The sequence below is a fragment of the Marmota monax genome, unplaced genomic scaffold (assembly GCF_021218885.2).
Source record: "Marmota monax isolate L192 unplaced genomic scaffold, Marmota_monax_Labrador192_F-V1.1 WCK01_AAM20220418_F8-fsc00291, whole genome shotgun sequence".
In the NCBI taxonomy this organism is placed as follows: Eukaryota; Metazoa; Chordata; class Mammalia; order Rodentia; family Sciuridae; genus Marmota; species Marmota monax.
In genome coordinates this window covers 923,429-945,889 of record NW_026693329.1, presented here as the reverse complement: position 1 = coordinate 945,889, position 22,461 = coordinate 923,429, and the positions used below count along the sequence as shown (strand labels likewise).

The 22,461-nt window shown below is 47.9% G+C and overlaps 2 protein-coding genes across 3 annotated transcripts in view; one reads left to right on the top strand and one right to left on the bottom strand.

Annotated features, from left to right (window-relative positions):
- Usp22 (ubiquitin specific peptidase 22) overlaps nucleotides 1-19,620 on the top strand; it is a 35,437-nt gene extending 15,817 nt beyond the window's left edge. Inside the window, exons 3-13 of the mRNA XM_046456713.2 lie at nucleotides 3,570-3,683; nucleotides 4,091-4,192; nucleotides 4,841-5,010; nucleotides 7,248-7,395; nucleotides 9,879-9,984; nucleotides 11,338-11,496; nucleotides 12,713-12,839; nucleotides 13,605-13,696; nucleotides 15,065-15,127; nucleotides 15,574-15,723; nucleotides 16,575-19,620. Coding sequence (XP_046312669.1) covers nucleotides 3,570-3,683; nucleotides 4,091-4,192; nucleotides 4,841-5,010; nucleotides 7,248-7,395; nucleotides 9,879-9,984; nucleotides 11,338-11,496; nucleotides 12,713-12,839; nucleotides 13,605-13,696; nucleotides 15,065-15,127; nucleotides 15,574-15,723; nucleotides 16,575-16,617 — 1,274 coding nt within the window. The 3' untranslated portion in view covers nucleotides 16,618-19,620. The remainder of the gene's footprint in view (nucleotides 1-3,569; nucleotides 3,684-4,090; nucleotides 4,193-4,840; nucleotides 5,011-7,247; nucleotides 7,396-9,878; nucleotides 9,985-11,337; nucleotides 11,497-12,712; nucleotides 12,840-13,604; nucleotides 13,697-15,064; nucleotides 15,128-15,573; nucleotides 15,724-16,574) is intronic.
- Nucleotides 19,025-22,461, bottom strand: part of Tnfrsf13b (TNF receptor superfamily member 13B) — a 35,034-nt gene continuing 31,597 nt past the window's right edge. The window contains exons 7-8 of one of the 2 annotated variants that reach the window (XR_009228008.1): nucleotides 21,473-21,603; nucleotides 19,025-21,111 (exon numbers count right to left, since the gene is read on the bottom strand). The gene's annotated coding sequence lies outside the window, so the exon portion shown is untranslated. The remainder of the gene's footprint in view (nucleotides 21,112-21,472; nucleotides 21,604-22,461) is intronic. The other variant, XR_009228007.1, reaches the window with a different exon arrangement.

The following is a 22,461-nucleotide window of genomic DNA, read 5'->3' as shown; positions in this document are numbered from 1 at the left end:
CCTGGAGCATGGGAACTCCTGCAGGAGTTCAGGGACAGAGGAGGGGACACTCAGAACACTACCTCCTGTCCATTATACTCTCTCACCTCCAATTCCCGCAGCGTCTCATCTGCTGTCTTGAGGATTTGACTGTTCAGAATATTTCTTGTAAATGGAATCATAAGTATGTGACCTTTCGTATCTGACTTCTGTTTCCAGTGTATTTTCAGAACTCATCCAAGTTGTAGTATGTGTTGGTATTTCACTCCTTTGTATAGCTGAATAATACTCCATTGTGTATATGCCACATTTCTCCATTTATCTGTTGATGGACATTTGGATCGTTCTCACCTTTGGGCTCCTATTGAATAAATACTGCCACGAACGTATGTGTAATTGTAGGTGAACATATGTTTTCATTTTTCTTTGATATAAACCTAGAAATGCAACAGCTGAGTCATTTGTTAATTTTATGTTTTGACTTTTGCTAAACTACCAAACTTTTCTGTGGTGTCTGCATCATTTTATCCTCCCACAAGCAATGTATGAGGGTTCTAGTTTCCCTGCCTCCTCAGCAGCCGACACAATGTATGAGCATCTAGTTTCTCTGCATCCTCACCAGCCAACACTTTCACCCTTTTCTTTTTAAAAATAGCTTTCAGAGTGGATATGAAGTCATATCTCCGTGACTTTGATTAACATTTTCTTTTCTTTTTTCTTTTTCTTTTGCAGTACTGGGGACTGAACCCAGGGGCCTGGGCTTGCAAGGCAAGCATTCTTCCCCAACCTCATGATTTTTTTAGCACCTTAATTTCATTTATTTATTTATTTTTGGTGCTGAGGATCAAACCCAGTGCGTCGCACATGCAAGGCAATTGCTCTACCACTGAGCCCCAGCCCCTGCCCCCAGTTTGCATTTTCTTAATCACCAATGTTGATGAACATTTTTTTATGCACCTTTTGGGTCATTTTTGTATATTTGAAGAAATACCAGTTTGAGTCCATTTGCCCATATTCTAATGGGATTCTTTTTGTTCCTAATATTATGATGTGTGTAACTTTCTATTCTGGATGGATGTATGATTCACAAGTATTTTCTCCCATTTTTTACGTTGTCTTTTTCACTTTCTTGGTGATGGTTTTTGATTTAAAGTTAACTTTTTTTTTTGCTTGCTTCTAGAGAGTGAACCCACTAAGCCACATTCCCCTCCCCTCCTTTTACATTTTATTTAGAAACAAGGTCTCAATGAGTTGCTTAGGGCCTCACTAAGTTGCTGAGGCTGGCTTTGAACTTATTGCCTTAGCCTCCTGAGCCACTGGGATTAAGGTGTATGACACCGTGCCTGGCAAAGTTTTAATCTTGATGAAGTCAATCTTTCCTATTTTTTCTTTCTTTTTTTGGTTGGGGAGGGTGTTACTGGAACTGAACCTGTACTGGAGATTGAATTCCGGGGGTGCTTGGCCACTGAGCTACATTCCCATCCCTTTTTGTTTTTTAATTTGAGACAGGGTCTTGCTATATGGCTTAAGGCCTCACTAAGTTAATAAGACTGGTCTCTAACTTGTGGTCCTCCTGCTTCAGCCTCCAAAATTGCTGGGATTATAGGTATGCACCCCTGCGCCTGGCACCTAGCTGACTTTATTTGGCTTTAAGACATGGTCTCACTAAGCTGTTGAGGCTGGCCTCAGTGGAACCTGCTTCAGCAGTCCTAGTGGTTGGGATTCCAGGTGTGCACCACCATGCCTGGCTATCCGTTTTTCTTCCGTTTTTGCTCATATTTTGCTGTCAAATCTAAGAATCCATGGCCAAATCCCAGGCCATAAAGATTCATCCCTGTGCTGTCTCCTGAGAGTTTTGTCTCATGTTTAGGTCTGTGGTCCATTTTGAGTTGATATTTGCATGTGGTGTACGGTAGGGATCCAGCCTCATTTGTGTGTGGACACCACACTGTCCTGGCACCATTTTCTCAAGAGACTCTGTTCTTACCTCAGATGGTAAGAATAGAGTCTCTTGAGATTGACCAGAGTATTAATCTGAGTCATGGTAACTTAAGACATTGAAGAAAGTTGGCCTTTCCTCCGGGTTCTGCATCCATGGATTTCACCAATTGCAATAGAAAATATTTGGGGTCAGGGAGGAGACTCCCCCCTATTCTTAACAGTACAACCTAACAGTCGTTTACCTAGCATTACGTGGTGTTAGGTGTTATACGTAATGTAATGATGGTTTGGGGTACACAGGAGGATATGTGTAGGTTATATGTAAACACTGTACTCTATACATAAGGCACCTGAGCACCTGCAGATTTTAATATCCAGGGGTGTCTTGTAACTAATCTCCCACAGATGCTGACGGATCAGTGTATCACAAAATCTTTGTTTTATTAAGAGACATTAGTACTTATCATGTGATGTACTTAAGTTATATGTCCTGATTTAATAATCACACAAACCTAAGAGATGTGCTGCTGTACTGTCACCATTTTACCAAAGAGGAAACTGAGGCTCAAAGAAGTGGAGTAATTTATGAAAGGTGCATAACTGGTAGTTGGCAGAGCGAGGATTAATCCAAGTTGTTCTAAATCTGTGCTTTTTATCCTCCTACCTTGTCCCATACATCTGATGGTGCTTGATGCACACCCATTTTTTTTTTTTTTTTTTTTTTTAGAGAGAGTGAGAGAGAATTTTTTAAATATTTATTTTTTAGTTTTCGGCAGACACAACGTCTTTGTTTGTATGTGGTGCTGAGGATCGAGCCCGGGCTGCACGCATGCCAGGCGAGCGCGCTACTGCTTGAGCCACATCCCCAGCCCCTACACCCATTTTTTTTTTTAATTTTATTTTTTAGTTCTAACTGGACACAATACCTTTATTTCAATTTTTTATTTTTATGTGGTGCTGAGGATCGAACCCAGGGTCTTGCACGTGCAAGGCGAGTGCTCTACTGCTGAGCCACAACCCCAGCCCACCCCCCTTTTTAATTGTTGAATTCAGAAAGTATATTTCAGGTGCCCAAAGGACTTTGTCCATAGAATAAAGTAATTAAGAGCCCAGGTATTGGTCCTGTTTTCCAGATGGCGCAGTTGAGAAAGCATAAAAGATCCATGTCCAGGTGGGCGGGAGGCAGCTCTGGCTGAGAAGTCAGAGTTGTCTGATTAGAAACTCTCCCCTCTGTTCTTAGAAAAAGAGCAGTTAATAGCCTTTATCTGTGAAGTAACAGCACACATCGCTTGCTTTCTTTTTCATCATAGCACCAGGAATTCTCAGTGTAGTAAAGCATTTTTACCCTGTCAGGTGGCCAGGAATCCTTATGAATCTAAAATACTAGTTTTAAATGTCACACTTTGTCTAAGAAACTCGACTTGTATGCCTGAGTCCTGAAGCATTGCCTTCCATGTTAAATTGAATTTCCTTGGGCTGGGGTTGTGGCTCAGTGGCAGAGCACTTGCCTCGCACATGTGAGGCACTGGGTTCAATCCCAAGCACCACATAAAAATAAATAAACAAAATAAAGATATTGTTTTCTATCTATCACTAAAAAATTTGAAAAAAAAAAATTGAATTTCCTTGTCTCCCTTCTTTCTCTGCAGCCATCGATCTCACGTATGGAGGTATCTATTGCTTCTTGTGTCAGGACTACATCTACGACAGAGACATGGAAATAATTGCCAAAGAGGAACAGCGGAAGGCTTGGAAGATGCAAGGTTGGGTTCTGCCTGAATTTACCTACTTGCTTTGTCTCTTAACCCTGTGGTCTCCTCAGGTCCGTCAAGGGTAAAACTTGGTCATAGAGAATACCCAGGACTGAGTGAAACGGATGCTGCAGTCTCTGTACTCAGGGACTGGAGGCATTTGAAAAAGGAATCATCTTGTATTCATGTTGGGGTGGCTTTAATGGGCAGTTTTGCAGGAAATGTGGTGTATTCATAGACCCCCATCAAAGGCGAGCCGGTCACCCATCTGTGTGGTAGGGTGTTAGAAAACCCTGATATCAGGGCTGCCGCTCTTTCAAATACAGCCTGATAACGAGTATAGAACCCCACAACTTTTGTTTATAAACACACTTGAAAATTGAGCGAACAGCACTTGGAACTGTCTTTCATCTCCTTAGGTGCTGGAGAGAAGTTTTCAACTTGGGAACCAACCAAACGGGAGCTGGAACTGCTGAAACACAATCCTAAAAGGAGGAAGATCACCTCTAACTGCACCATAGGTGGGTAGAGGGCATCTTGCAGAGCAGTCTGTTTCCACTCCTAGGCTCATAATGCAGCAGGAGTCTGTTTAATTCCTGCTTAACTGCATGTCATTGGTTGGCCTGCTCAGCATCCAGGTCACAAGCACCCTGCTCTCTACAGGGATTGCCATGGGCTTGGGGTGCAGAGGAATGAGTGGAGATGGTTCCTGCCCTGTGACCTTTAGAGTTTGCATGTCTTAAGGAACCCAAGTGTTTTTTGGCCAGGTTAATCTTCAGTGATAGAAGTGATGTGGCTATGCGAGGGTGTTTGGTAAGTATTGTAAGAAGTGAGAAATGCATTTTAGAACATTTTAAAAGCAATTTGTTTTGTTGGAGGCTCTTTTCCAACCTGTATTTTTATCGAAAACACAATTGGGCAGTGGTTTTAAAAACATAACGGCCAAAGAGAAAGAAGGGATGTTGGTAGTGGATATTCCTCAACACAGTTCATATAAAAATGGTCTAAAAATTAGGAAAGTATTACATTTCTTCTTGCTCTTTTCTTCTTGAGTGAACTAATAAAGGAAGGTGATCATGCAGACCAAAAGGAAGCCCCTAGCACGTGGCAGTACACTACCCGTAGTTCAGTGCACAAGTAACTCCCGATGTCTCTGGTTTCATTCTCAGGTCTGCGGGGGCTGATCAACCTTGGGAACACGTGCTTCATGAACTGCATCGTCCAGGCTCTGACCCACACACCACTCCTGCGCGACTTCTTCCTGTCTGACAGACACCGGTGTGAGATGCAGAGCCCCAGCTCCTGTCTGGTCTGTGAGATGTCCTCACTCTTCCAGGAGGTGAGTGCTACCAACTGTGCTGTGGAATATTTTACAACTGCTTTCTTTTGCCTTAAAAAAAGGATTGGCCATGATAAATTTCCAGAACTTTATGTAGTGAATAAATTTTTGATATGTGCTTTAACTATGGAAGACAGTTTTTCCAAAAGAGATTGTTAGATGAGAGGCTGTGGGCATGGCCTTTGGAGACACACTGCTGACCCAGGATGAGAAAAGGAGCCCTTGCAAGGGTTGTGGCAGAGTCAGCTGGTGGAACACATTCATCTCTGTAAACACTGGCAGTTCACTCTTAAATCCTGTTGTCGGCCACACTGGATCTCGGGAAGGCCAGTAGATGTGCTGGCCTCTTTCCTGTTTCATTCTCGAGGGAAGTGGGTCTCCTCTGTTGCTCTCACTGCCAGGCGTGCTTCATCAGAGGCCTCTTCTCTTGTGAGCCTCTGCCCTGCGTGGGTGGCTCTGTTCCCTTGATCTGACTGTGGCTGCACTCAGTGTGTCCATCCATGTCTGTGTCTGACTAGAGAGAGGGTGCAGGATGGAACTCTGGACACAGGGTCCAGACACGTCTGGGCTGAGGCCTCAGGACCTACCAGCTTAGTGCTTCCGACTGGGTTCTTAGAGCTCAGGTCACTCATTTACTCCAGTGTAAAAATGGGGACGCTGCCTGCCCTATAGGCCTCTAGGAAGACCAGTCGGCAGGCCCAGCCTCCCCTGCTTTTATCAGTCATCTTGCTATTTTGTCAGAACGTGGCCATACCCACTGGCTCACGTACTGTTGGTGGCTGCTTGGGCCACAGCCTCAGAGTTGAGTAGTTGGATAGAGACCATGTGGCCTGTAGCTGAAGTTACTCTCTTTTGGGCTTTTTTCAGAAACAGTTTGCCAGTCTCTATCCTAGCAGAAGCCATTTTTCCTATCCAGGTCTAACTAGGCTTGACCCTGCTTAGTTTTTGAGATTGGGCAAGATCAGCGCATTCAGAGTGGTATAGCCATAGACCTAGCCTAACCCATTTCTGACTCCTACAACATACTGGTAACTGTGGGGATTGTATTACTGAACAGACTGAAATTGTTGGAGACCAGAATACCTGAAATGATTGGGACGCAAAGTGTGTCAGGTCTCAGGGTGTTTTGTATTGTATTTGATAGACATTACTAATTGATCATCACTAACAGAAATCCAAAATGCTCCAAAATACACCATGCACTCTCAAGGTTTGGGTTACAAAGCCTTCTGGATTTCAGATTTTCAGTTTTAGGGATGCTAACCCAGTATTAGCATCTCTTTCTTATAGTGGCTGTCCACCTCTCAGCGTCTTACAAGTGTAAGACTTGAAGCCTGTGGAGGAGTTGAGCATCTTGTTTCCTTGTCCACTTTACGTTGCTGCTAGGTGAACAACTGCCATTTACTGTCAAGCAAAGGAATCTCATGAGTGTGTGAATTCTTCTAAATCCAAAAGAACAAAGCTAACTTTGAGATTCTTGATTTACTTATTTTTTTGTGGTGCTGGGGGTGGAACCCAGTGCCCTGTGCATGCTAGGCAAGCATTACCACTGAACTCCACCCCCAGCCTATCATTAATAATGGTATATTGGTTACCATGTCATTTTGTTCAGAATTATGAATCTATTCTATTCTAAATAAAGTTCATGTTAGGTCAGATGGTAAGATCTGAAATGTTCATGTCAGTGGGGACCCTGACCTGAGGTTTGCCTGGTGCTTTGTATGAGGTGACATTGGGCATATTAAGTCCTCTTTTTTTTTTTTGGACTGGTGATTGAACCCAAGAGTGCTTTACCACTGAGTTATATCCCCAGCCCTTTTTATTTTTTTTATTTTGAGAAAAGGCCTTGCTAAGTTGCTTAGGGTCTCTCTAAGTTGCTGAGGCTGGCCTCAGAGTTGCAATCCTCCTGCCTCAGCTTCCCAAGTCATGGGGATTATAGGTGTGTGTCCTGTCCTCAAGAGGTCAAGGTATTTTTATTTTCATTTGCTTTCATTAGCAAGTTACAATTCATCATGTGGGTTTATCTTTAAAAATTAGGTGGTGGGAGGGAGAAAATCCTATGCAGACTCCAAAAGCCCAGAAAGTCCAAATAAAAATAAAATTCAGCTTTAAAGAAAGAGAGATGGTTTTGTCAAACCAGACAGTGCCCTTCCTGGGCAGCTGTTCAGCACTTCCATGGTGTCACATGCTCAGGTCCAGTGTGCTCCCACAGTCCCCCTTTTCTTCTCCCTGAGCAGTTCTACTCTGGGCACCGGTCCCCTCACATCCCCTACAAGCTGCTGCACCTGGTGTGGACCCACGCACGCCACCTGGCCGGCTACGAGCAGCAGGACGCGCACGAGTTCCTCATCGCGGCCCTGGACGTCCTTCACCGGCACTGCAAAGGTGGGCCGCTCTGCCCCCTCTGTCCTGGCGCCTTCCTCAGGTTATGACGGGGGTTTCCCTCTGAAAGGGAGCAAAGAGGGGAAGTGTGCATGCACGTCCAAAACTGGGGGACATTGCCGAGAACCCCCACTATTGTTGCATAGACCGTATATGATCATATTTTCCTAAGGAGGTTCCTTATAGTTTATTTTTAAGAGGAGAAAGTAGTTTCACGTGTCCTTTGGCAACCGCATGGTAGGGATCCCCTGTGACCCATCATCGCCAACAGTGAAAGCTCGGAGGCCTCGGCATGTTGTGGCTGCTCTGTGGCTCCTCCGAGTTGTCATGTCTGAGGCTTCTGAATGTGACTGATGGTCAGAACTATCCTCCCTTGGGGAGACCACAAACGATTGCTGCTCTGAAATAGAGCACTGGGATCAGGGGACCAAGCCTGTTCACCTGCTGGTGCGTCCCTGATTTTGATTGCAGTCCTCTTTTGATTCTGATCAAAGGCTTTTTATTTTAAGCTCTTTCTTGGGATTTTAATGGAACATGGCTTCTTCCTTAACGTAGTCCCACAGCCTGCCTGGGAGCACGGTCCCCCTTCGCGGGTTCTTGGATATGGGTGGGATTTGATGGTTGAGGTGGGGAGGAGGCACGGTGTCTCCTAGGGTAGGAAGTTGAGATTCAGGTGGAGTGGTGGGTAGCTCGAAGCATGATTGGGTCCCTTCCTTTTTTTCCTCATGGAGTTCCTGGTTCTGGTAGAGTTCCCAGTTCCAAGGGCTTGCAGGTTGCCATGAAGCTTGGACGTGGGTTGTTGGCTTCTTACATTGCTGGTGTCTAGTTCAGTAGGTCTGAGGGAGGGTGATGCTGTGGCTGCAGGTTCAGATCTCACCTCTGAAGGCACTGCTGCAGTAAGAAGAGACCTGGTTCCCATCGGGTTCCCTGGGATCTGGGCTAGTTCAGCTAAATGTAGGTGGTACCTGCCCAGCTCATTTTCTCTTGAACTGGTATCTTTTAAAGAACAAAGCAGCTGGCTTTCCTAGTGCCGTTCAGTCTTTTGAGGCTATGCTCAGGATGGTGGCCCTTGCACCAGTGCCCTGTAGAGCCTATGGCACCAGCTCAGAGCCCCAATGCTTGACATGAGATGGCTTGTTTGAATCAGCTCTCATGCTTTGGGTTCTGTTTTGTTGGTACTTAAAATTTTTTTCCTCTTAAAACATATGTGCTTTTAATACTTGCCCTGAGAACCAAATGAAAGTTGCTGAATAGCTTAGATTATATTGGATTTTCTTGAATGATGTGTGTCATACATACAGAAAGAGCCACCATGAAAGATTATTAAATTAAAGATTATTACTATAAGCATCTTATGAAGGTAATTAAGACCCTCCATAAGCAGGAGAAATCTGTACTGAAAATTGTTTGAAAATGCATTGCTGTTAAAATGTTTGTAGAACAAAAAACCGTGAAACGACTGTTGCCCGCTCCTGGAAAGAAATGTCAGCTCTTTTCATTAAAAACAAAGTCATGGACTCGGGGTGTGGCTCGTGTGTAGTGCTTGCCTGACAAGTGCAAAGCTCTGGGTTCCATCCCCAGCACTGCAAAACAAACAAACCAAAAAAATGCAGTTATCAGAGACTTGGCACAGGTTGTGGGTCCTGGATGCGCTTGGTTGTGTTGTTCATGAGTTGTCAGCTCTGGGGCATCTTCAGCTCATCTTTCATTACATCTTCCTGTACGCACTTTCCATACCTTGTAACATTCTGCCTTGTGAATTCGAGGTTCTTTTGGGCAGTGTTTTCCTCTAATCTTAAATCTGGATGATTGCTCTCAAAAGAGTGGACATTCTTCATTCTGTAATAATTCTGTTTTTTTGATACATAATGTATATGTAAATGGCTACATCATCATCCCCCTTTTAGCTGAATGAAGTTACAATGTATATTTTAAATATATATTGTACTCTGCTCTTGAAGTTGTATATTTGCTTATCTAAGTAGAGTGTGGATGGAACCCAGGGAGGACCTGGGAGTCAGGAAGTGTGGAGCTGATGAGGAACGGTGGGTTGGGGCTGCTGCAACACATCTTGAGGGAGGCACGGTCTGGTTGAGGGAGGAGAAAGGTGTTTCTCTGGTATGTCTGGTCCAGATCATTATTATTGGGTTTTCTCTCTGGGAAAATATTTATTCAATTATTCTGCATATGAAAAACAGAATCGATAATCCTACCAAGCTGTTAGGTGTTAGGACACTTCATTGCCAAGACAGATGCTAAGGAGAGAACAAAGAGTATTAGCATCTAGGTGCTTGGATCTCTCATGAGATTAAAACCATGATGTGCCCCTTTGTCAAGTCTCCGTTGGAATCACAGGTGTCTTTACCCACCTTTTAAAGTGTCAGTATCCTGGTTTCCTCCTTCCTTCTCTGGGTGGGTGAGGGAACATGCTGTCTGCTGTCCTGGAGGTGCACAGATGTGATGACAAAGCTGTGCTCTGTCCCCAGGTGATGACAATGGGAAGAAGGCCAACAACCCCAATCACTGCAACTGCATCATCGACCAGATCTTCACAGGCGGGCTGCAGTCTGATGTCACGTGCCAGGTCTGCCAGTAAGTGCAGCCCTCAGCCAGACACAATCCGCTGCAGCATCAGGACCTGGGTGGGCCACACCGACATCTTAGCACAAGCCCCAGTCAGCAGAACTGTTGTGCTGGGGAGTTTTTTAAGTGAACCCTTAATGCTAAAGTGGAATCAGCATCACTTGTTACACTGAGTCCTGAAGTGTAAGGGAGAAACCTGTCAGGCCAGGGTCCTCATGAACATGTGGCCCTCAGTGTTGGGGTTTTCTTCGTGTTCAATCCAGCAGGGTGTTCTTGGGAGTTATCCTTCACATTTCTTTGACATCTGAAACCAAATAAAACAGCTGCCTTTAGGAAGGGCTCGCTCACCTCTGGCAGACTCTTGACATCTGTAATCTTGGTGGGTTATCTAATTATTCCATCACGGTTCCTCTTTCCATCTGCTCCCGGGTGGTGACTTTCATTCTTGCCAGGTGCAGTCACCACTTAGCACTTCAGGCCTCAGAACATGGACAAGCATCACTTGGCAGTGAAATCAGAGGACCTTGCATTCCCCCTCAGTGCACATGCATGTTTTTATTCCAGTTTACTTTTTTAAAGCCCTGGTCACAATCTACTAAGGTTGTTGAGAGCCCACAGTGGATTGTCACCCACAGTCCATATGGGGTCCTGGAAAAAGGTCCCTGCTGCTTGATGTTGCAGATACAGTTTTCTTTTACGTAGCAGAGGTTGTTTGGGCCTTGGCTGTGAGCATTGTAGAGTTTCTCACAGACCCTTACCTACCAAGTTCTGTTAGCAAGGGGTTGTTTCAGATTTATATTCTGTTTAAATATCTTGGGCAAATATCCCACTCTGAAGAGTTTCCCTTTTTTAATACTGTGAATTAAATCTCCAAGGAGGAGCTGGCCTTGCCAAATCCAGTGATTTACATTCTGCAGAGTCTGCTCAGCTTGGTCAGTGTACATTCAGTGTGATGTGGGGTGGGGGGATCTCTGTGATCCCCCTGGGCAGCAATAACCAGTTTCTGGGTATTGGTGCTACTCCAGTTCCCACATGCAGCTGAGGTATACCTAGGGATTCAGAGCCTCTGAACCTAGGGCTTGGGAAATTTACTCTTCTTAAAATCCCTAAATGAAGGTGGTGCTCTCCCAAATTTTGACATTAAGGGGCAGCCCTTGCATTACTGGATTTATATTCATCCTTACCTTGGGCCACCCAGGACACACAGGTTCAAGTACTCCTGCTTGAGCACCCACCCTCAGGCGTTCTTGGAACAAAAGGGCTGTGTTGGTATGTCCCCAAAGAAAGCACAGAAGCTGCCTAAGGCTGGCACAGAAGCGGCAATGGCCCTCAGCCCTCATGACGTGTTTCCACTTTCTGCAGTGGCGTCTCCACCACCATAGACCCCTTCTGGGACATCAGCTTGGATCTGCCTGGCTCTTCCACCCCGTTCTGGCCCCTGAGCCCAGGCAGCGAGGGCAGTGTGGTGAATGGGGAGAGCCACGCGTCGGGTACCACAACACTTACCGACTGCCTGCGGAGGTAAGGCAACCATGACATTTGGGCAGGGAAAACCTTGTCTCCCGCGTTTAGAAGTGGTAGCTGGTCAGGAGAAAGCTGTAAATTCAGGGCCAGACCAGGGTAGCATTTTCTCTCTGCTGCCCAGAGTATAGAATAGAGAGAATGTGCTTTAGCCTACAGATGGCTGCAGGTGCCCAGGAGCTCACACTGGTTGGCTCTTCTCAAATTTTTTAGTATTTCTGTCTTCTGCTTTGCAAGACTGCATGTCTGTATCAGAGATCACCGACTTTCTCCTACTTCACCCCACTCAGTGAGTAGACTGTGTCACAGACCACCGACCTTTTCCCACTCACCCCAACCCAGTGAGTGAGCTGAGAGCAAAGAGCAGAACGTGATGCTCCCCACCTTTTGTGGCAGGCAACCTGCACCACAGTGTGGACTAAACACTGGTCCTACTTCCCACGTGTGTGGCCTGTCCTGCAAGTGGCTAGAACATCTGTGGTGTTTTGCACTTAATAGCCATTTTGAAGTTGTCCCTTCACTACTTCATTGGTTTAGACAGGTGATAAGACTTAGGATGCTCTTCAGAGGCTCTGCAGAGTTCCCTGTAAGGGAAGTATTCCTTAGAAGAGGGACAAGGTTTTATGATTTATCTTGCTGCATGTTTAAATTTTTTTAACTACATTGACTTTGTTGGATTGATAGGTCCAGATAGTAAATAGGGTATCAGATTGTGGAAAACAAACAACCAACCAAAAACATTTTCTAAGAGTCTTTATAATTTAACATAGTCATAAATTTCAGTAATATAAAAGTTTGGAGAAAAGATTATGGGAGAAAAAGTTTCATGTTTTTTTCATTGTGAAAATTATAAACCGTAACTGTGAATTACTTCTCCTCAGATGGACATTTTATGCTTTAAATTTTTCTGTGGCAAGTCTTAACAGAAGTGATAAAATATTCTTTTGTTCTTCCTTTTCTGTCCCTCTTCTTTCCCTCCTTTTTTCCTTAAAAACTCCCCTTCTGCCCCTATACTGGGGATTGAACTCAGGGCCTTGCACGTGCTAGTAGGCAGGTGCTCTACCACTGAGCTACATACCCAGCTCTTTTTATTTTGAGACAGGAAGATGCCCAGGCTGGCTTGAACTTGATCCTCCTGCCTCAGCCTTTTGAGTTGCTGGGATTCCCGGTGTGCACCACCATGCCCAGCTAAAAACCTTTTAAAAATGTCTTGTAGATTTACCAGACCGGAGCACTTGGGAAGCAGTGCCAAGATCAAATGCAGTGGGTGCCATAGCTACCAGGAGTCCACCAAGCAGCTCACTATGAAGAAGCTGCCCATTGTGGCCTGCTTTCATCTCAAAGTGAGTTTTCCAGAAAACAGCCCAGTGGCAGCTTGAGGGCATTTTATAACTGGCCAGTCAGTAGGCATGCCAAAGGAGCAAGAGGGTGCGAGGCCTAATCCTGTGCTACCCCCTCTGTTGCACAGATTTGTGATGGTAACAGAAAGCAAGTGACTCTAGATAGGATGTGAGCAACTTGCAGTGTGTGTGTGTGTGTGTGTGTGTGTAGAAGTTTTATTACTTCCCAAATTCTCCCATCTCTCTCCCCTAGTTTGTTTTACTTAAAGCAATTATGATCTAGTCCAGGGTTGGCAGGCTTTTTCTGGAAAGGGCCAGAAATCAATATTTGGGACACTATATCAGATTTTGATGTTGCATATTCTTATTTCAACACACCTTCAAAATGCTAAAAGAAAGGTGCTAGCTCTGCAGCTGGATTTGGGTGCCCACATATAGTCCTAGAAATGCCTTTCATTTGATGGAGGGGACTGTTCATTTTTGTTGCTACAGGTTAGGATATTTGTCTTGTTTTCTGCACTTTGCTGTGTTTGTCATGAGGCCACTTTCTTGTACCCCTGGTGTTTATCATGGAGCATGATCATCAGGGCTTGACTTGAACTTCATACATCAGATCTGTGTGGGTCAGCGTTGGGTTGTTGAATCTAACTGTAAGCACTAGATGTGACCCAAAGGCAATTCAGAAAGTAAAAGGGGACTCCCTGACAGCCCACGGGCCGCTGTCACTTAGTCTCCTTGCTGTTCCCTCTCCCTCCTCCATTTCTGTAGCGATTTGAGCACTCGGCCAAGCTGAGGCGGAAGATCACCACATACGTGTCCTTCCCCCTGGAGCTGGACATGACACCCTTCATGGCCTCCAGGTAGGAGTCTCTGCGTCCTGTTGGGGTGGTTGTGCAGCATCCGCTTTCCAGGGTGAGGCATTTGTCACAAGTAATAAAAAGCTTACTTTTCATAAATGTAATTACTTATCCTGATCCTACCCAAGATCCACTTAAATGAGTTGTTTTTCCTTGGATAGTTTGCTTTGAATTTTTCTCTAGCAAGTCTTTATCAGCTTTCAAACTTGGAAATTCATCGAGGTGAGATATGAGGAGAAGGAACAGATTTGAAGTGCTGTTAAACAGCTGAATTTTTTGATTGTGGATTCTGTTTTCTTTATTTTCAGATGTTTATATTATAGAACACTTAAAATTTAACCTTTAGATAAACCAAGCTGCTTACTGATGTATTTGTTTTCATCCACAGACTTGGTGGCTTGCAGTGACAGTGATTTATTTTCTCATAGTTCTAGAGGCCAGAGATCAGGGGGTTGGAGAGGGCCCACTTTTGAAAATCTGGCAGCGTCTGTTCCTCACCTTTTCTAGCTTCTGGTGGCTCCAGATCCTCTTGTGGCCACACCACTACCGGTTCCCTGGCCTTGGGGTCTACCCCTGAGTCTGATTTTCCTCGGATTCTCTCTCATAAAGACACTTGTCATTAGAGTTAGGGCCCACCCAGATAATCTAGGCTCAGCGTCCTTATTCACAAAGACCTTTATTTATAAACAAGGTCACACTCACAGGTTGTGAGGATTGGGAGGTGAACATTACTTTTTTAGGGTCTATAGTTCAGCTCATTGCACCATCTCAAGCAAATTTTTGTGGTTAGGTATCAACATCTTCCCGTGTCCTTTCTTTTGGTGGCCCTGTCACCGTGGTCCACAGGTTTCCATCCCAAATAAAATGAGATTCTCAGAATGACAGTTCTGCATTGTCAGCCCACCCTGGGAAAACGAGTCAGCGTGACCTTGATTTCCCGTGTCGGGGAGGTGACACAGTGGTTGCTGCTTTTACCTGGGTCTCAGAGATCTCATTGCCTTCTGTTAGCCTTTGGTGGGTGAATGCCTTAAACAGAACTCGGGCCTTTTCGTTTCCAGGAGGCCCCCTCCCATTTTACCAAGGTTCTGGTGGAGGGGTAAGCAGTCTTTGATCTTTCTGAGGAAGCTGGTGATGGTCTAACTTACACTCCACCCGTGGGAGGATGGCTCGTCACAGACTCCTGGGGGCAGCAAAGGCCTGGGGGAATCTACTCGAGAGAGTGGGCCCTGCTCCCCACTGCAGCATGGACAGTCTCTGTTTAAAGCCTGTGACGTGCCCCCTCTCGCAGCGTTTGTGGAACCCTTCTCAGTGTTGGTGATTGTCAGAGCCTCCTGTCTCTTTGATGCTGAGTCTTGCTGCTCTTTGTTACAGTAAAGAAAGCAGGATGAACGGGCAGTACCAGCAGCCCACCGACAGCCTCAGCAATGACAACAAGTACGCGGTGGCTTGTGGGGATGTCCCAGGCGGGGTTGGCAGGGTGGGCACATGGGGAGCAGCACCAGCAGAAGTCCCTTTTCCTGTGGCCTCTGAATTGCTTCCTTGCTTGCTTCCCGTTACCTCTATTAGCAAAGGCTGTTTCCCGTGGGGGGCTGCCCCTGCCCAAGCTTCTGACTTCCTTCAGGCCTAAGGGGCTCTGTTCTGCCTGCCATTAGTACTGTAGAAAGGTGGCACAGGTAGAGTGGGTACCGCTGCCTCCACCACTGATCCCCACTTCTGCTGAGTGTGGCTCTGGGGATTTGCTGCACCCCAGTGAGAGCTGGGAGGGCTAGAAGGCAGGCCCAGCTCCCTCCTGCTACCGCTGGTGTTAGGTCAGGTCAGTGGCCTTCTGGCCTGCCTGGGCTGGGAGGGCCCTCAGTCTTCCCCACTCCTCCTCCTACCAGGTACTCCCTGTTTGCTGTCGTTAACCACCAAGGGACCTTGGAGAGTGGCCACTACACCAGCTTCATCCGTCAGCACAAAGATCAGTGGTTCAAGTGTGATGATGCTATCATCACCAAGGCCAGCATCAAGGATGTGCTGGACAGCGAAGGGTACGTGGCTCCTGTGGGGGCTGGAGGAGGCCTCATGGTTGCAGCCGTATCCCATTCTGCCCCCTTGTCATTTGGGTCCAAAGCCACGTCTCTTTCTAGTGCCTCATGAGTGACTCTTGATGTTCACATTATTTCCTGAAATAATGAGAGCTTGTTCCAGGTAGGACACCACCTAGATGGGCGGTGGGAGAGGAGAATGTGTCATGTAACTCCCAGAGCACCCACGCTGTGATCCAGGACCATCAGTTCTTCATCAGTTCCTCTCTTCTCTCCTGGATTTGTTCCTTTGGGCACAGAAAACTTTTGCCCCTTCAGGGACTGAGGGGACCCCTCTCATTTACCTTGAGCTACCCTAGGTCCTTATTCCTGAATGGACAGCAGGATTCCTGGCCCAGGGGTGAGGCCAGCCTAGCTGCCAGGAAGTCCTTTGGGGATGAACATGGACTCAGAGCATCCGGGTAGCCCCCGCAGAGGTTTTCAGAGAAGGTCTGTGTGTTGTTGAAGTGCAACCTTGAGAGCATTGCAGGAGTCGGCTACCCCTGTCGTGGTGGTCATAGTGAGCAGTAGGCCCACCGTGAGGGCAGTGTCCTTCAGGGACAGAAGAGGCAGTGCCAGAGGACTGCAGGAGTTGGATGAGCTATGGTAACTTCCTGGCAGGCAGCGGGTGGTTAGGCCACTTTGATGGGGACAGGGCAGTTCAGCAGGGGGACTCTTGTCCCTGAGGACTCAAAAACCAGAACCAACCAAGAAGTCAGACGCAGGCCACATGCACACGTGCTTGCTTGGCATGGGCTGTTGGATTTGAATGTCTTCGGAACTGGAATAAAGCCAGTATTCCTCTGCCTCCTCAGATACCTGCTGTTCTACCACAAACAGTTCCTGGAATACGAGTAGCCTCATCCACAGCTGGTCAGAGAAAAGGAGGGCGAGGAGTTGGCAAGCCTCACCAGAAGACCCCCAGCTTCCCCGACATCGCACCACCACGGCACCCCTCCTGTATAGATGAGCCTGCACACGTGATCCTTCTGCACCCGGGAGTCAGGTGTCAGAGTGGACGTGAACTGCCCTCCTGAGCATACGTCAGGACGCGTGCCCTGGATGGGAAAGGAGCCGAGGGAATCTGTCACTGGCGTCTCTCCTGTGCTCCTCAAAACTGGGAGATCTGGGGTTGGGGCATCCTCATGGCATGAAACTGCCTCTGCCTGGTGCTTCCTTTTGTCCTACCATGCACACAGTTTAAAAAGGTGCCTACCTGATGAAAATAATGGGTCCATCACGTGTAGACCAAGGTGGAGGCAAGGGCAGAGGCCTGGGGCGGCGGCGGGCTGAGTGTGGGCTGGGAGCCCCATCCTCCCACTGTCTCCTGCAGCTGGAAGGCTGCCCCAGAGCCCAGGGCCTGGGGGCGCTGGTGCAGGTTCCAAATACGTCTGCTCTGCAGGTAATTTAGTGTCAACTGCATGTGGAAGCATCAGCCCAGATGTTCTCTCAGTTTTCTAGAAATAGACATTTTCTTATCCCCTTTCCCTTTTCTCTTTTTCCACGATGGTGAATTTCATAAATGTAATAATAGTAAAGTGAATGACTATCGAGTTTATAATGAAATCTAGATCATTTCTTTATTCTCAAGAGTGAGTCTTGCTTTTTAATTGGTGCTGTTTCTGCTGTGCCCTTTCCCTCCCCGCCTTCCGTGGTTCGCAGCAGGCAGAGGCGGCGGAGGAAGACGGGGGACGGGGCTGCAGCTCAGATCTAGTGTCTTGATTTTGGAGTAAACGGAGCGTTGTCCCGTGGTTCCATGGTCCCTTTCCCCCATTTTCCTCCTGATCTTTGGTCCTGCTGCCTGTGCGGGGCTGCGTGGTGGCTGGTGTGTTGGATCTGAAGCTGAGTGACCCTGCTGGAGGCCATGTGCCTCTCTGCACTTGCTGTGACTTCAGTTGGAGCAGGAATGAAATGCTTTTGTGATGAGGTTGTTTCGGAGCTGGTTGAGGAAGTTCCTTGTAAGATATCTTGCATGTATCTAGCTATTCAAACCCAAACTTAGATTGTTAGTCCATTTTTGAGAAATTACAACCTGGGGACCTGGGGACGGAAGCGTTGTTTGGATCTAGTTTGTGAATGGCCATCTCTCCGGCTCTGCCTGCCCGGGAGCGCTGTCTGCATGGACTGCAGGATCCTGGTGTTGGGGAGAAGGAAATGAGCAGTCTCAGGGCTAGGTAGAGTTTTCTCATAAAGAGCCGGCAGGTGAGAATCTGAGGCTTTGTGGGCTATAGGGTCTCTGCTATAGGTAATATGTGAACAGTGAGTTTGGCTGTGTTCCAGTAGTCCTTTATTTATGGGCCCTGAAATTTGAATTTTGTATAATTTACATGTGTCAAGAAAATAAATTTTTTTTTAACTATTTGAAAATAAGAAAATTTCTCATAGTTGACAGGCCACACAAAGGCAGGCAGGGGACCTGAGCTGAGAAGCTGCTGCTTACTCAGAACCCAAGAAACCCAAACACCTGCCACGGGGTCGGCAGGTACGGCGAAGCCTCGCTGGTGCGGTTTGTGAACACTTCCCAGTTCATCTCTGTTGTGTTTCTGTGTTCAAAGAATATAAACTAAAGCATGTTTTTTAAATAAGCATTATTGGAAAGCATGGACGGGCCCCGATTCTCAGGCACAGCCCCAGGCGGCCTGTCTGTGTACTGTGCTGTGAAGATCTTCTCGGGAACAGATTTTTGTCTTTTAATCAGGAACAAATCTTTTGGAAAGGAGGCTGAACTGAAGGCAGCCTGCAGGCGTCTAAACGGGGAGCCTCAGCACCCTGACTTGCGGGGTGTCCAGACGCAAGTGTGAAGCCAGCAGGTGAGCTAGCTGGGCTTTCTGGCCCGTCACCTGTGGCTGGGCTGGGCCTGCGTCCTCCGTTGCCACACCCCTCCTGTCTCAGCTTGTGCCACTGCACTGGGACTGTAGAATGGGGAGAAAGATGGAGCTGTGCTCCTTTTTATAGGCACCATTTGAGACGTCCATATTCAGGTGGATTCTCTCCTTTACTGAGGCTTTGGCACTCTAAGCACTTAGCTCTGTCCAGCTGGGAGGCCCCTGGACACTCAGCTCGTGTTGGGCCTTGCCCTCGGCCAGGACCCTCAGCACTGGGTCCGTGTTTCTGCTCATGTGACTTGACTTTGTGAGGAGCAGCATATAGGGATCCCTTCTTTTAGCTCCCCGTCTGGCTCGTCGGTCAGGAGAACGGTTTTACCATTTCCCAGTTAACCACCCTGTGTAGGAAGGTGTTCAGATTGTCCCAAAGTGTGTCTTACCGTGGCGGGACTCGTTGGGTGACAACCCGATGCACGTTCATGACCCGTGTGCTAGGAAGAGTCTGCACCTCTGAGATGCTAGCTGTCATTTAGTGCTTCATGGTGAGACAGCTGGACTCGCCCTCTTCAGAAATCTGGAGGCAATGTCTTTGAGCTGTGTGGAGTGCTGGGGGCCTGGGTGGCCTGAGGGTGGTGTGGACAGCGTCCCTGTGCCTGGGACTCCTCAGCCAGGCAGCAGCCGGGGGCCGGGCCCGGGCTCTGCTCCCCTGGACCCCAGGATGGCCCCTGCGTGTCCCTGTTAGCAGCATCCCTGAGACATACCCGAGTGCTCTTGTGTTTTGGCTTGGTGTGTATGCTTTCACTTGTGTAAAATCGCAGTTCTTTTGACAATTCAAAGTGACTCGTTTCATTTACTATAACTTTAAAAACAAAAATTGTAAGAAAAAATTCCAATGATTGTGCTGTGGTTGGAGATTTTATTACCAAGATGTTTACACCTGCCCTTTCCCTGTCGTTTTGAGGGGCTGTTTGGCGCTCTGCTCCCTGATGGCTTGTAGTCTTTCCTATGTCATAATAAAGCTACGTTTTATTCTGCAGTCTGGCCCGTTCTTTCCTTGCTGATACAGGGTGGCCGGAAGTGTGAGCCTCGAGTGCGAGCAGCAGCTGGAGAAGTGGCCTGGCCCCGTAGTCGTGCTAGGCCTGGGAAGCCCTGTGCACCCTTCCTTGGCCCACTGCTGTTTGACCTCGTTTCTCCTTGTGTGGACAGGAAGAGGACGTGGAGGGTTCAGGACAGCCCCATGCCTTCAGACTGGCGTGCATGAGAGTCACCTGGGGACCCTCAGGGGCAGGAATCGTGCCCGGGTGGGATCAGCTGGCCTGGCTGTGGCACAGGAGGTGCATTGGCAGCAAGCTTCCCAATGATGAGAAAGCTGCGGATGTAAGCAGAGGAGAAATACAGCCATGGCTTTGTGTCTGCTCAGATTTTTTTTTTTTTTCTTTTTCTTTTTTTTGCAGTGCTGGGGATGAAACCCGAGACCCTGTGCATGAAAAGCCAGCATTCTACCACTGAGCCACACCGCCAGCCCACCTGGGTGTATTAAGAGACAGTTCCACATTCACACCTTGATTCTCAGACCTGTGTGCTGGCTGGCTGTGTCGGGGGCTTGGGGTGGGTCATATAATAGTTAAAGCACCGTATTTCCCCTGTCACAGCCCCATCCCTTCACCATTACCAAGTTCTCCATAAACCCAGCGACTTCCAGGTGGTGTGTTAGAGCAGGTAAGTCCCACAGATGAGTGCCTGTTCCTGCAGGTCCTCTGCTGTGGATCGGGCTTTGACCAGAGCAGTCACTGAGACAGGGTGGAGATACCAATGGGCAGGGCAGGCGAATTTGTACCTAGACATGGCTGTCCTCTAGTGAAGGCAAACAGCCCTTTCATGTTGAAAGAGACCTGGTTGAGCCTTCCTGGGAAATGACGCTGGGCCCAGAATTGGCCAGAGTCTGTCTGGGGCAGATGAGGAGCTTTGGGAATGCCACCTGGTGGGCCTTGGTGAGGGAGGGCGTATGATGTCGATCCTGTTGGGCCTTATTGCTGTGCAGTGGCCATGTTCACAGGCCCCCTGAGCAAGTGAAGGGCTAAGAGAAGTAGGCCACATGCATAGGCATGCCATTTAAGTGTCCCTTGTGGGAATTCTCTGTGCTCCCACCGAAGAGGACAAATGGAGCATGAATATAGACATCTTCATAGTATCTGCCTATGTTGAGAGGTCTGTCCATCACAAGGATGATGGGTGCTGCAGCCCACTTGCTGATTCCTGACATTTAGTGCTTTGGGATCCCAGCCAAGGAAGTGACAGTTGAGCTGGTGGGGGGGTTGGTAGTTCCACACAGGACAGCATAAGCAAAAGTCCTGGGGCCGCAGAGGTCCTGGTGAGTGCTGAGGCCCAAGAGGCTGGGGAGATGAAAGACCACACTGAACCTTCACAGACTCCACCCTCAGCCACGTCAGGCCAATGGGGGTGCAGGTCAGATCACTTCCTACAGTTCAAGGACTGCCAGACTAGTTGAACTGTGTTCTAGGCACCCCTGAGAAGTTAAACCAGTGAGAGAGGGTTACGAAGGTATCATACGAATGTCAACCTGCAAAGGAACATTCTCCGGAGAGCTGTGGGCCCCATCCTTTTCACTGATGCACTGAGGGTGAAAGGACCAGGCACAGAGTTGCATCCTGCATCGGGTAGACTCTGGGGTCCAATTTCAGCCAGAGTGAACCTGAAGCCCCAATCTGGATCAATGGCTGCCTTCAAGTGTGCACACACACCCCTGAAATCACACCCATTTTACTCCAGGACCTGGGAACTCATCTGAGACAATATCCATGCAACAAATTCCCCAAGGAGAATCCAGACTATTTAAGCCCCTCCCACCCCAACTAAGCCCCTCCTACCCCATCCTGTCGCCCTCAGGAAGCAGTCAATGCCGTGGAGAGCACGATACTTCTCAGGAGATGGGAGTTCTCGCTGGGGCTCTGCTCGGTCCTGAACTAGCGATTCCCCGCTGAGGCCCCCAGACCCTCATCTGGAAAAGGAGAGGAGGGGAAGGCTATCAGGAATGGTCGGAAGGTTCCCCCAACCTCTTCCTGTTCCCCTGGTTGTGGCACAAATAAGTCACACGTGGTTAAAAGTAGGAGCCAGCAGAGCATCCTTAGTCCATTTCTGACACTCGTGAAGAAAGGACGTTTATAGTCTCATGGTCTGAGGTCTATAAAGACATGGTGCCAGCATCTGCCGAGCAGCTCCGTGCCACGTCTTCACGTGGTGGGCACCCCAGGGTGACACACTGCACGTGTGCTAGAGAGCACACACTCCTAGCCCAGCCTCTCCTGCCACAGGCTCCCCACACTGCTGCCCTGGGCACCAGATATCCAGCTTGTGATCTTTTGGGGACACACACCACAGCAGCGAGGAAGTCATTTTTGTGGATTGTTAACAACTGGAAGGTCTAAAAAGACAGACAATCCTGTCTGACCCGCAAGTCCATTCATTTCAACAACTATTTAATATTCAACATCCTGGAGGGACCAAAGCCAAAGTCCTCCCCACGGCGTAGAGGGCGCAGTCTGGCGGGCGGGTAGAAGTGAATTTGTGCTATGCTATGGAGACAGGAAGGTGTGAGGCACAGGCAGGGAGGCAGGACCAGGGAGGGTGGGGAAGGGTCTTCAATGTGACCACTTTGGAGCCGAGGCCTGCAGTACCCGAGGAGCACTGGGCCATCAAGGTTGGACATTCCAGGTAAAAACACCTGGCCGGGGATGGGAAATCGGCCCGTTGGGGCACCCTGGGGAGTTCAGTGTAGTCTATCCATTGAGTCAGGAGTAGAGTGTGGGCACAGTCAGCTCACTGTGAGCCAGTGGGGTGACTGCCTGGTGTCTAGCTG